Raw genomic sequence first — 13,203 nt, 5'->3', positions numbered from 1 at the left:
CCCAACCCAGCCCAGAGCAGCAGCCCCTACCCCTATCCTTTGCCAGTGCCCTCAGGCTGGTGGCTTTGCAGGGGACTGGGAACCAGGGTGAGGGGTGCTGCAGTGGAGAAGGACAAGAAGCCTCGGATGAATCTGGCTGAGAGGCAGAGCAGTGGGGGAAGAAGGCAGGCCTCCCCCATGTGGACATGCAGGAGAGTGGCCCAGGGGACCCCAGCAGTGGGAGAGGAGGTGGGCAAACCTTGCAGAAGCCCTACCAATCAGAAACCTAAGGCAAGGGTCCCAGTGTTCCCTCCAACCCCACCCCTTCATGCTCACGCACACACAGGTGGCACTCTCACAACCCTGAGCACACCCCAAAGGGGCTCACACCCCATCCCTCAGGAGCTCCTTGGGAGAGGGCTTTCCCCTCAGACCAGGCATAGCCTGAGACAGGTCCTCCCTTCTGGCAGCCAGGCCAGTCCTCTCCAGGGTGGAGAACAACAGCCATAGGCTACAGGGCGAGGTGGGCTGGGCGGTGGCCCAGCAGGCCTCCGCAAGCTATCAGAGCTGGTAGCCACAGAGTCCAGGTGGGCGGGAGCAGCTCGACTGCTATACCCGCACAGGGGGCCCTGTGCAGGCTGTCAATGGTCCCCGGGACCCATATTCATAGTCCATGTCCGTGGGTGAGGCCATGAAGGAGCTCAGGGAGCTTCCTGTCTGCCGGTCCCGGAAGCTCTGGATATAGCTCTGTGGGAGAATAAACACAGAGGTGAGTGCAGCCACACACCCCTGCCCTGAGAGCCACCTCAGGCAGACATCCTCTCCCTGCACCCCCACAAGCCTGAGACTTACCCCAGACTGCTGTAGTCCCAGGACCTCATCACACTCATAGCCTAGCCCTGAGACCCTACCCCACACCATACTCAGTTAAAATTCTTACTCAGGCACTTTTCCCTCATCCCAGCGCTGGGCCCATCAGGCTCCTGGTGCAGGAGTTATGATGGGTGGACAAACACTAGGCCTTCTAGACAGTGCCCAGCCCTGGGGGAAGTCCAGTCCTGCTAGGACGGAACTTACACACTCTCTTGACCCCATTCAGATGGGAGGGGCTCGGAGTGCTCACCGGGGAGAGGACATCTCCATTGAAGCGTTTGATGGGCACTGGCCTGCGCCGATAAGCAGGGTCAGGGGGCCCAGGCCTTGGAGGGGCCCGGGAGCCTCTGGAGGGAGCCCTTGGGGGTCTCTTCTTGCGCCGCTTCTCCTTGCGCTCTTCCTGCTGCCTTATCCGCATCAGCTGCACACGTCGTCGCTGCCGGCTGATGACCACTGTGAAGGGATGGGCAAGAAGCATTTCAGGGGTCCACATGGGTCATCTCCACCCTTCCCACCTGGTGGCCTAGGGCTTCCAGATTCCCCTTATCTGTAAACACCCCCCCCCCTTTCCTTTCCTGGTCTCCCACCTCCCAGATGGGACTTCCATTGCTCTTTATCTGAAGATCTTTATGGAAGATTCCTAGACTCTAGGTACCCCTTCTCCAGCTGTCATCCCTCTCCCAACCCTGTGCTCTAGGTGACTCAGCGAGACCAGCCACCATCCCTCTACTGGACCACCTCCGCTATCTCCTCACTGGTTTCCCTTCTACACTTGCCTTCCCCAGTGTTTTCTACATTCAGCAGCCAGAATGAGCATCCCAAATGCTAAATTAGATCATATCCTCCCTGCTTTAAGCCTCCAACAGCATCTTATTGCCCTCCTAAAAAAAAAAAAGAAAGAAATCCAGTCTGGCCAGGGTGGCTCAGTGGTTGAGCATTGACCTATGAACCAGGAGATCACGGTTCAATTCCCAGTCAGGCACACGCCCAGGTTATGGGCTCAATCCCCAGTGTGGGGCATGTAGGAGGCAGCCAACCAATGATTCTCTCTCTCCACTGATATTTCTCTCTCTCTCTCCCTCTCCCTTCATCTCTGAAATTAATAAAAATATAAAGTAGGCCCTAACCAGTTTGCCTTAGTAGCTAGAGCGTTGGCTTCCAGACTGAAAGGTCCCAGGTTCGATTCCGATCAAGGGCATGTACCTTGGTTGCAGGCACATCCCCAGTGAGAGGTGTGTAGGAGGCAGCTGATCGATGTTTCTGTCTATCTTTCTCCCTTCCTCTCTGTAAAATATATATTTTTTTAAAAAAAGAAGCAGCAGCAGCACAAACTGGCCTGGCTCAGTGGTTGAAAGTTGACTGATCACAGTTTGATTCCCGGTCAGGGCAGCCAATCAGTGCTTCTCTCTCATCATTGATGTTTCTATATCTCCCTCTCCCCTTCCCTCTAAAATCAATTTTAAAATTAAAAAAAAACATAAAATAAATAAAATTCAGAGTCCTCATCATGGCCCAGAGGGCTCACATAATCAGCATCTCTCAGTCTCTACAATCCAGCCCCATTTCTTCCACAAGCCAAGCCCATCCCTTCTCAGGCCCCCACTCTTTCTACTCCCTTTTCTGTAGCTGTTTGCATGGCTGGTCCGTTATTCTGCAGAATTCTACTTAAATGTCACCTCTTCCAAATGGCCTTCCTTGACACCCTGTCTATAATAGCCTCTGAAGGCTACTCATATCTCTTTCATATCACTCTGCACAACCGGAACTCTCTTGTGTGTTTGCATGTCTATTAGGAAGGGACCTCTTCTATTTTTGTCTCTTGTATCTCCAGTTCTGGAGTGGACTTAGCCCAGAACTGCTGCTCCGTACTGTGGAATAAATAGTACCACTGAGGTCCTGTCTTCCTTCCTAGACCATGATGGAGTCACTGCTCTAACCCTATTGAGGCCTTCCACTGCTGATGTGCACAGCTTCTCCACCACCCCCCCTCTCCAAACGTTCACCCGCCCTCCCCACCCCCTGCCCCCCACTTCTCTTATGACCACCCGGGTCCGTGCCCTCTCACCTTCCGTGTGGGAGTCCCCCTCGGCCGTCACCCGCCACTGCACCAGGACGCCCATCAGGCTGAGCAGAGGCCAAAGCGCCAGCAGGGCCCAGCTCCGCCAGCACAGGGGAGGCACAGGGGCTGCACGCAGCCGCTCCACCGCGTAGCGCCCCAGCAGCAGCAGCTCCGCAAAGTAGTCGGCGGCAGTGGCGATGAGCGCAGCGCCGGTCACAGCGGTGGCCAGAGTGGTGAGCGGGCGAGGCCAGCGCAGCGTGAGCAGCGCGCAGAGCAGGCCGCCCCCCAGCAGCAGCCCCAAAGGGCTCCACACAGAGCCCGGCTGGTAGTAGGGGGTGGAACCCAGCAGGGCAGCAGCGGCGAGCAGCAGACCGAGTAGCAGCCCCACCAGGAAGAGGCCCACGCTGCGCACCAGCATGGCCACCAGCCCGCACAGCAGCCCGATGCCCAGTGCGATGCCCGCACTCGCCCCGGCACTCAGCTGTGTCTCCAGCACCCGCTCTCGGTAGCACAGCAGGAAGATGACCACCGAGCCAAACAGCAACCCAGTGAGGAAGAGCACTGCCTTGAAGCAGCGGTAACCTGGAGGGGAACAGGCGCCAGTGAGGGGCCAACATGAGGTCACCCGGCTTGAGGCAAGGGGTGGAGGGGTCAGAACGTGAAATCACAGGGGAGCGAGAGGCAGGATACTAAGATAAGAAAATTGGGGCTCATTAGGGTCTTGAGGGCACCAGTGATGGGGCCACTGGGGTCAAGGGAGATCAGAGAGATAAGTCACTAGGAGTCACTTGGAAAACAGAGAGACAGACATTGAGATGAACATTTGGTCTTTGAGGGTTAAAGGGGTCAGAGATAGGTCATTGGACTCAAGAGTGTATCAGTGATAAGGTCATTGGGGTCGTTGGAGTCTTGAGGGTCAGAGAAATAGGTCACTGGGGTCACAAAGGGATCAGCAATAGAGTCATTGGGGTTTGTGAGGAGGGATTGTTCAGAGAGATGAGGTATTTGGAAGTCAGAAAGAATTTGAAAGATGAGTTCTTGAAGGGGTCACAAGGCTTCAGAGACATGGCATCACAGAGAAAAGAGAAGCAGGGTTAGTGGGGACTGGTTCCAGGAGATGAGGCCTTTGCAGGTCAGGGGGATTGACAGACATGGAATCATTGGAAGTATTAAAGGGTTTCAGAGAGAGGGTAATATTGAAGCCAGAGAAATGGCGTTATTGAGATCTTGGTGTGCAGGAGGAGCAATCAGGCAATGAGTTCTTAGCAATGGCTATGGGAATGGAGTCAGAGGGATAAAAGGTGATGAGATAGCTGGAGGAGGGGGGTCGCTAGGGCTTACAAGAGGTCATAGGGAGTCAAAGAGAATTACAGGGTGAAATAGTGGTTGTAGAGTTCCAGGAAAGTGGTGGTTATAGGGCCATTGGGTCCATGAAGGGTAACCAGAAGAGTGAGGGACTTGCTGATCCTGAACAGTTGGGAAGATGGGGGTAAAGGGGTCAGGGAGAGCGAACGAGAAAGGTCAAAGAAAAGAGTTAATTCTGGGAATGAAGGGAAGCATTAGAATCCAGGAGGTTCTGGAGATAGAAAGAAGAGCAGAGAATATACAAGGTTCAGAGTCCAAGAGCCTGGGAGTGGGGGCATCCAAGAGGGGTAAGGTGGCAGGAAAGCCCAGGAGAGGGAATGTCAGGGTGTACTGAGCAACTGCAGAGGGGTTGGGCATGGGTATGGATATGGGTAGGGAAGGGAGGGAGGTTACACAGACTCCTTGGAGGCCCAGAATGTATTGTGAACCCACAGAGGGGCACTGCCTCCTGCCCACTCTGCAATTGTTCAGCCAAGGGTTTGGGGGTGGAAAGAAAAAGACCATCTGGCTCCCATTCCTGCCCACTACCCAGCCAAGCTAGGGGGAGGTATAGAGGCATCAGAACACAAGTCTCACCCCACCTCTGCCAAGCCTGGAACCCAGACCTCCAAGCTTTCTTTACACTTCTTTCCGTCACTGATAATGCTCCTCTTGGAGGCTTTCCTCGGTCCCCCAGCCAATAGATATTGCTCCCCTCTCTGAAGTTCTGCCACTCTTGCTGTAGAGTCACTGGGCACTTACTCCACGAGTCTATCAGGCACCTTTGTGCAAATTAGAAAAAGGGGTGCCACCCAGGCCAGTGTGGCTTAGTTAGTTGAGTGTCCCATGCATCAAAAGATTGCTGGTTTGATTCCCAGTAAGGGGACATGCCAGCTGGTGGGTTCAATCCCTGTTTGGGATGCATAGGGGAGGCAACTGATCGATAGTTCTCTCTCACATCAATGTTTTTCTCTCTCCCCCTCTCTTTTCCTCTCTCTCTAAAGTCAGTAAAACATATTAACAACAAAAAAGAGAAAGAAAAAGGTACGCCTTCCTTTAGGCAAAGCAGCCTTGTGGCAAGGTCTAGAGCACATGTGTCAAACACAAGGCCTGCGGGCCAAATCCGTCCCGCCAGGCCTTGCAATGTGGCCCGCACCGCGCTGTCATCACTGCACTCCGCTGCGTTTCCATCACAATGACAGTTTATGACTGTTCAGTAAACCATTCAGCCCGCGATTTAGGCTGGATTTTAGATTTTGGCCCCTTCTCTGATTGAGTTCGACACCCCTAGTCTAGAGTTTGGCAAATGGAGCATGAACTGGATTTCAGGTCCCACTTGCCTATTAACTCAACTCACTTGTATAGTAGCCATTCTGTACAACCTTTCACGGCCACCCTGATTATTGGAGCCTACTTTACAGGTGGTCTTCATGTATATGACTACTGTCTAGCCTACTCTACAGTTGACCTTTGAACAGCACACGTTTGAACTTCACAGGTCCACTTATACATTATTATTTCCAGTAAATATATCCTGCCTGTGCTCCAGTCAGCCCTCCATATCCTCAGATTTTACATGCACAGATTCAGCTGACTGCAGACTGAAAACAGTATTTTGGACCTTTGGTTGGGAATCTGTGCATGCTGAGAGCCAACTTAAGTTATATGTGGGTTTTCGACTGCACCCAAACCCTTGTGCTATTCAAGGGTAAACTATAATATGTATCAAGGTGTGAATATTCCCGAAGTCTCTCCCCCATTATACTCTGTGTGAAGGGACCATGCTTAATCACCCTGCTAAATGTTTTCAGTCTCTAGCTACAACAGTGACCCAAACACATCTTCACCACAATAGCTATTATTTATTGAGTCCCTACTCATTCTCACAACAACCCTATTTGAGGTAAATATCATAAAATCAATAAAAACATATTGTTCCCACTGTTCAGATGAGAAAACTGAGCTAAGGCAGGTTAATATGCCCAAAGCATCACAATTAGCAAGGTACAAAGCCAGGTTCAAATTAAAGCATGCTAATTCAAAAAAAATCTGTGTTTTCTAGGATCTAGAGTCTAGACCAGCGGTTGCCAACCTTTCGGACCTACCAGACCACCAGTGGTCTGTGGACCACGGGTTAGTGACCGCTGCTCCGAATGTTTCCTTAAAGCAGAGGTCGCCAACCTTTTGGACCTCGTGGACCACAGGTTGGCGACCACTGATCTAGATGATATAGGAACATGTGGTATGAAAGAAAGTAAGGAAAGGGAGTTAGTTATTCATGCTAATTTTGGTGGGGGTGGTGGGGAGGGGGGTGAAGTTCTGGAGGAGATTTGGAGTGCATCAGGAAAATAGGGAGAGAATGGGGAGCCAAGGTAAGGGAAGAATTGGGGGTCTCACCGAAGAAGCAGTAGACGACTCCAAACAGACAGCACATGATGCAGACGAGGGCCGGCAGTGCCTGGTACCTGCGCTCCTGGGGCTGTTCACAGGGTGCACCCCAGAAGGCATCATCTGGCTCAGGGGGCAGGAGCTGGAACCGCAGTGTCGCCACAGTGCCTGGCATAGTGCTGGGAACAAAAGGGAGTCACCCTCCCAGGTCAGCCTGACAGAGAGGAAGCTGGAGTCAAGGAGGAGTCCTGGGTCTCCACCAGGATGGGGCAAGACCTAGGAGTGGGAGACCTAGGCAAGGACACGCTGGACAAAGGAGTGGTGCCCACATCAGGCAGCTCCAGAAGCATCCCTAATTGGGGGACAAAAGACAAAGGGAACAAAAGTGTCTGGCTGGAGGGGGGCCAGAAAGAAGAAGTCAAAAGGGGAACTGGTTGGGGGGAGATGAGGGCAGTGTGCTGCCAGTGAGGAGGCAGTCAGGAGACTCTGTGGGCGGCTAAATCTGGGATTGTCCAAAATCTACCTGGGCTGGAAGCGACCTGAGCTTTTGAATGAAAGAGGCTGTGCAGAGGCCAGAGGGTCCAAGGGTGCTGGGCGCCAGAGGCCCCAGCAGCTGCCTGGGGTCCAGGAAAAGTCCGTCGTTGGGGAAGGGAGCTGCTGGGCCGGAGGGACCTGTCTCTGCGCGGCGGCGCCGCTCCGCCTCCAGCACCGGCTGGCACTCCAGTCCCGCGGCGTCCGGGGCCTCGGGCTGGGCCTGGGGAAGGGAAAGGAGCAGGAGCAGGGCTCGGGCCGCCCCAGAGCCGCGGCCCCATGCCCCGAGCCCGCTCGCGGCCTTTGGTGCTGATGGACAGCTCCGGCCTCGGCTCCTGACGTCACGCAGGCGCACCGTTCGGGCCGGGGCGGGCTGCCTCTGACGTCATCCTGGACGCACCAACCACGCCGGGGGGAGGTAGGGGGCTCCGCCCCCGGCGTCTCCCTCTCGCTCACTGAGGAGGGGGCACTTCCGGGGGTCCTTCCCCTTTCACCTCCCCCTTCTCCTCCCTCTCCGGTAGCCGGAGCCCGAGACCCCACCCCGGGGGCGGGGCCCTCGCAGTGACACGTCGGACAGCGGCGGCGGTGGCGGGGGCGGCGGAGGCGGAGGCTTTGGTACCGAAAGCGGAGACCCTGCGCGATCCTGAACGGCGGCCGGAGCGGGATTGGAGCGCGGCGCCGGGGGGTTCGGCTCGGCCCCCAGCTCTGCCCGGCGGGGTGGGAGCGGGCCAGCCGCTTGGCCCGGGCCTCCGGATCCGCCCCCTCCCCGGTCCCGCCCCCTCGGAGCCTCCGGCTGCTCTGGGGCTGCTCCGAGGCTGGGGCCCGCGGTCCGGGCGCCATGCGGGCATCGCTGCTGCTGTCGGTGCTGCGGCCCGCAGGGCCCGTGGCCGTGGGCATCTCCCTGGGCTTCACGCTGAGCCTGCTCAGCGTCACCTGGGTGGAGGAGCCGTGCGGCCCAGGGCCGCCCCAGCCTGGGGACGCTGAGCTGCCGCCGCGAGGCAACACCAACGCGGCGCGCCGACCCAACTCAGTGCAGCACGGAGCGGAGCGCGAGAGGCCGGGCGCCGGCGCCGGGGAGGACTGGGAGCCGCGCGTCTTGCCCTACCACCCCGCACAGCCTGGCCAGGCCGCCAAAAAGGCCGTCAGGTAGGGAGCAGCCCCGCCAGCTCCACCCCTGGGCACCGGCCGGGACGGGCTCTCCCGGACGCCGCCGCCGGGGCCGGGTCAGACTCCGGAAGGAAGAGCCTTGCCGGCCAGGAAGTCTTTGGGCCGGATAACTTCCGATGGCCCTGCTTGCCCCGGCCCTGGAACCCGTCTGAGGCCCTCTCTGGGCTGAACCTACCCTGTAGGCTCTGTGCTACAGCGGCTTCACTCCCTGGTCCCCCAAACCTCCTCCGAGCTCCCTGGCTGGCTGTTGGGTTTAGAGAAATGATTGGTATGAAATTGGATGTAGAGAGAGAGAGAGAGGGAAAGAAAAAAAGATAAAACTAGGATTTACCTAGTATCTCTTGTTCGTGGGTGGGACACCTCGTGACGAGGTTTGTGGGAGAGAAATGATGCAGCCATCCCGCTCATGCCCCTGCCCACGAGTTGAAGTCATTCTCCTAGGTAACACTGAGTTCAAATTCCAGTTCTGCAACTTATCTTCTGTGTTACGGAAGGGGAGTTACTGGAACTCCTGAGCTCCAGCTTGCCCTTCCCCCAAACACACTCAATACACCCCTATGCCATATATTCCATTACATCATTTCTGTGATGGTTTGTGGTATAATGGCATATTTATATAGAAATAAGTACTGTGTTCATGGGGTGCAGAGTACCTAAGAGTCAAGCATTTGCCTAAGTGCTTTAAGTAGATACAGTCAACCCCATTTTTCAGATGTGGCCAGTTAGGCTCAGATACGCTAAATAACTTGCTCAAGGACACAACTACTAAGTAGTGAAACAGGGACTCAGACCCACAATATGTTTCTCATGTCTGCATGGATATTGCCAACTCCCAAAAGCACTATGTAGGTAAGACTAACATTTCACTTAAATCCACATGACATCTGGGAGAGACATGTTATTCTCATCCTATTCATAGGTGAGGAGACAGACCCAGAGAGGGCATGACCTGCGGAAGCCTATTTATGCTGCCTCCTGTCTTCCTTAAACGTTTTTTTAAAATTGATCTTCGAGAGAGGAAGGGAGGGAGGAAGGGAAAAGAGGGAGAGGGAGAAACGTCAATCAGTTTACCTCCTGCAGGGGCCCTGACTGGGGATGGAGTCCACCTGACTATGTGCCCTAATTTGGGAATCCAACTTACCACTTTTTGGTGTAGGGATGACGCTCCAACAACTGACCCACATTGGCCAGGGCCCCATTGTTTTTTTTATTATGTTTTTTATACTTCTATTGATTTCATAGGGGAAGGGAGAGGGAAAGAGAGACAGAAACACCAATGATGAGAGAGAGTCCTTGATTGGCTACCTCCTGCAAGCCCTCTACTGGGGATCAAGCCCACAACCCGGGCTTGTGCCACTGACCAGAATTGAACCGGTACCCTTCAGTCTGCATTCCGACGCTCCATCCACTGAGCCACACTGGCCAGGGCCCCATTGTCATTTTGATAATCGTGTGCCTTCTCCTCCCCCAGGACCCGCTACATCAGCACCGAGCTGGGCATCAGGCAGAGGCTGCTGGTGGCAGTGCTGACCTCACAGGCCACGTTGTCCACCATGGGTGTGGCCATGAACCGCACACTGGGGCACCGGCTAGAGCGTGTGGTGTTCCTGACAGGCTCTCGGGGCCGCAGGGCACCACCAGGCATGGCTGTGGTGACGCTGGGCGAGGAGAGGCCTATTGGCCACCTACACCTGGCACTACGCCACCTGCTGGAGCAGCACGGCAACGACTTTGACTGGTTCTTCCTAGTGCCTGATACCACCTACACCGAGGCCCACGGACTGGTGCGCCTCGCTGGCCACCTCAGCCTGGCAGCTGCTGCCCACCTCTATCTGGGCCGGCCCCAGGACTTCATCGGGGGAGAGCCTGCCCCTGGCCGCTACTGCCACGGAGGCTTCGGGGTACTGTTGTCCCGCACCCTGCTGCAGCAGCTGCGCCCCCATCTGGAAAGCTGCCGCAATGACATCGTCAGTGCTCGTCCAGATGAGTGGCTGGGACGCTGCATCCTCGATGCCACGGGGGTGGGCTGCACCGGTGACCACGAGGTGAGAAGATAAGCCGCCCCACCGGTACCTCCTATCTGGGCTTGGGTACTTTGCCTGAGAGGCAAAGGGGTGGTTGGAAATATAGGCCTGGATTTCCATGCCAGTTTTCCCCTTTTCCATCCCTGTGACCTGGGTAAATTTCTGAATCTCCCGAGTGGCAGTATCCTCATCCATACCAAAGGGAACAATTATTGCTCAGGGTTGTTATAAGGATTAGAAAAAAAGTAAGAGAGCTTTGCACATAGTAGGCGTTCAGTATTGGCAATTATTATTTTATCTGGATAGCTCTGAGATAGGATGCATGCCCATTTCCTAGATGAACTAGCAGAGGCTTGACCAAGGTTATACACAAGCTGGCAAATGGCCAAGGTACTTAAAACCACAATTCTGATTGCAAGTCCACAACAGGTCATAGAGTGGGGAAATGAGACACACACCGGGAGGTGAGGAGTAGAGGCTGTGCCATCATCCTTCCTTTTATGGACCCCTATTCTTTCTCTCCCCAGGGAGTACATTATAGTTACCTGGAGCTGAGCCCTGGGGAGTCCGTGCAGGAGGGGGACCCTCGTTTCCGCAGTGCCCTGACCGCCTACCCTGTGCGCAACCCTGTGCATATGTACCAGCTACACAAGGCTTTTGCCCGAGCTGAGCTGGAACGCACATACCAGGAGATCCAAGAATTGCAGGTATGGTCTGGGCTGGCGGGGGGGGGGGGGGGGGGCGGCAGGTCCTGTGAGGTCTTAGAGATCCCAGGGAAATAAACTATGAACACTAGAATCAGAACTCACCTACCTCCTGTCCCTGTTTCTTTCTGTCCATTCTGAGAAGCCCCTCCAGAAACCCCCTTTTCAACTCTTAGGCTGCCTCCATCTGGGGAAAGGATAGGTAGGGGCATTGGGAGGCAGAGGTTGGCAGGGGACAGGACCCATCCCGAGTGGCACTTGCATTTGCCCAGTCCCCTGGCTGGCCCCTGGGGTCTCTGCCTTGCTCACAGTCTGTTTCTCCACCGCAGTGGGAGATCCAGAACACCAGCCGTCTGGCAGCTGATGGGGAGCGAGCAGCCGCTTGGCCCGTGGGCATTCCAGCACCATCCCGCCCAGCCTCCCGCTTTGAGGTGCTGCGCTGGGACTATTTCACTGAGCAGCATGCTTTCTCCTGCGCCGATGGCTCGCCCCGCTGCCCTCTGCGCGGGGCTGACCAGGCCGATGTGGCCGACGTTCTGGGGGCAGCCTTGGAGGAGCTCAACCGCCGCTACCACCCCGTCCTGCAGCTCCAGAAGCAGCACCTGATTAACGGCTACCGCCGCTTTGATCCTGCCCGGGGCATGGAGTACACGCTGGACTTGCAGCTGGAGGCACTGACCCCCCAGGGTGGCCGCCGGCCCCTCACTCACCGGGTGCAGCTGCTCCGGCCACTGAGCCGCGTGGAGATCTTGCCCGTGCCCTACGTCACCGAGGCCTCGCGTCTCACTGTGTTACTGCCTCTGGCCGCGGCCGAGCGCGACCTGGCCCCCGGCTTCCTGGAGGCCTTCGCCACAGCGGCTCTGGAGCCTGGCGATGCTGCGGCAGCTCTGACCCTGCTGCTGCTCTATGAGCCACGACAGGCCCAGCGGGCGGCCCATGCAGATGTCTTCGCTCCCGTCAAGGCCCGTGTGGCAGAGCTAGAGCAGCGTTTCCCCGGTGCCCGAGTGCCCTGGCTCAGCGTGCAGACGGCCGCCCCCTCGCCACTGCGCCTCATGGATCTGCTCTCCAAGAAGCACCCGTTGGACACGCTGTTCCTGCTGGCTGGGCCGGACACGGTGCTCACGCCTGACTTCCTGAACCGCTGCCGAATGCACGCCATCTCCGGCTGGCAGGCCTTCTTTCCCATGCACTTCCAGGCCTTCCACCCCGCTGTGGCCCCGCCGCAGGGCCCGGGCCCCCCGGAGCTGGGCCGAGACACGGGCCGCTTTGACCGCCAGGCGGCCACCGAGGCCTGCTTCTATAACTCTGACTATGTGGCGGCCCGAGGGCGGCTGGCGGCGGCCTCGGAGCAGGAGGAGGAGCTCCTGGAGAGCATGGACGTGTACGAGCTGTTCCTCCGCTTCTCCAACCTGCACGTGCTGCGGGCAGTGGAGCCGGCGCTGCTGCAGCACTACCGGGCCCAGACGTGCAGCGCACGGCTCAGCGAGGACCTGTACCATCGCTGTCGCCAGAGCGTGCTGGAGGGCCTGGGCTCCCGCACCCAGCTCGCCATGCTGCTCTTTGAGCAGGAGCAGGGCAACAGCACCTGAACCCACCCTGTACCCCAAAACCCTGGCCTGGGGGTGCTTCTCCCCAACCACCCGGAGCCACCTGTCAGCCTCCCTGGGCAGGGCTGGCTGGCCACAGACTCAGACTCCAGGACAGCCCACTGGCCTCCTCTCTCTGGCTTTGTGGGCACTCAGGCTCAGGAGAAGCCCCGCGGGAGGTGCCCTCAGAGCCACCCCTTCCTGCCCCTGACGCTGCTGACTCAAGCTGTGGCCTCCATATTTATGTAGTGCAGTCGCCCGACGCCAGGCCTGCCTCTAAGTCCAGGGGCTGGGCTGTAGATGACCTGTTGGGAAAGGGGGGAGCTGAGAGGAGGAATGTGGGGTGTCTCCCAGCTTCTCCCTTCTGGACCCGATGAAGCTCTCTGCCTTTAATAAACTGGCTGAGTGTGGACTGGTGATTCTGGGTTTTTGAAAGGTAGGTAGCGGGCAGGGAGGGCTGACAGCGAGGATGGAAACTGTCCTGCCTAGGCCTGGATTTCCTTTTCCTGGGGACTAAGTCATGCATATGCCCAGCCCCGCCCCAACTC

The 13,203-nt window shown here is 56.8% G+C and overlaps 2 protein-coding genes across 3 annotated transcripts; one reads left to right on the top strand and one right to left on the bottom strand.

Moving 5' to 3' along the window:
- Positions 1-36: 36 nt before the first annotated feature.
- TMEM198 (transmembrane protein 198) lies at positions 37-7,434 on the bottom strand. 2 transcript variants are annotated; one of them, XM_036421822.2, is made up of 5 exons: positions 7,316-7,434; positions 6,653-6,857; positions 2,918-3,493; positions 1,103-1,305; positions 37-726 (listed from the first exon to the last, which is right to left on the bottom strand). In XM_036421822.2, the coding sequence occupies exons 2-5, from the start codon at positions 6,816-6,818 to the stop codon at positions 589-591; spliced, it is 1,083 nt and encodes a 360-aa protein (XP_036277715.1). In that variant the 5' UTR covers positions 6,819-6,857; positions 7,316-7,434; the 3' UTR covers positions 37-588. The 2 variants fall into 2 exon arrangements, with proteins under 2 accessions (XP_036277715.1, XP_036277714.1); XM_036421821.2 differs by lacking the exon at positions 7,316-7,434 and adding an exon at positions 7,167-7,309.
- Positions 7,435-7,711: 277 nt separating this feature from the next.
- Positions 7,712-13,067, top strand: CHPF (chondroitin polymerizing factor). Its single transcript, XM_036421779.2, has 4 exons — positions 7,712-8,320; positions 9,813-10,386; positions 10,893-11,072; positions 11,399-13,067. The coding sequence occupies exons 1-4, from the start codon at positions 8,013-8,015 to the stop codon at positions 12,656-12,658; spliced, it is 2,322 nt and encodes a 773-aa protein (XP_036277672.1). The 5' UTR covers positions 7,712-8,012; the 3' UTR covers positions 12,659-13,067.
- Positions 13,068-13,203: the final 136 nt, after the last annotated feature.

The sequence above is a fragment of the Pipistrellus kuhlii genome, unplaced genomic scaffold, assembly GCF_014108245.1.
Source record: "Pipistrellus kuhlii isolate mPipKuh1 unplaced genomic scaffold, mPipKuh1.p scaffold_m20_p_7, whole genome shotgun sequence".
NCBI lineage: Eukaryota > Metazoa > Chordata > Mammalia > Chiroptera > Vespertilionidae > Pipistrellus > Pipistrellus kuhlii.
This window is presented reverse-complemented; position numbering and strand designations above follow the sequence as displayed.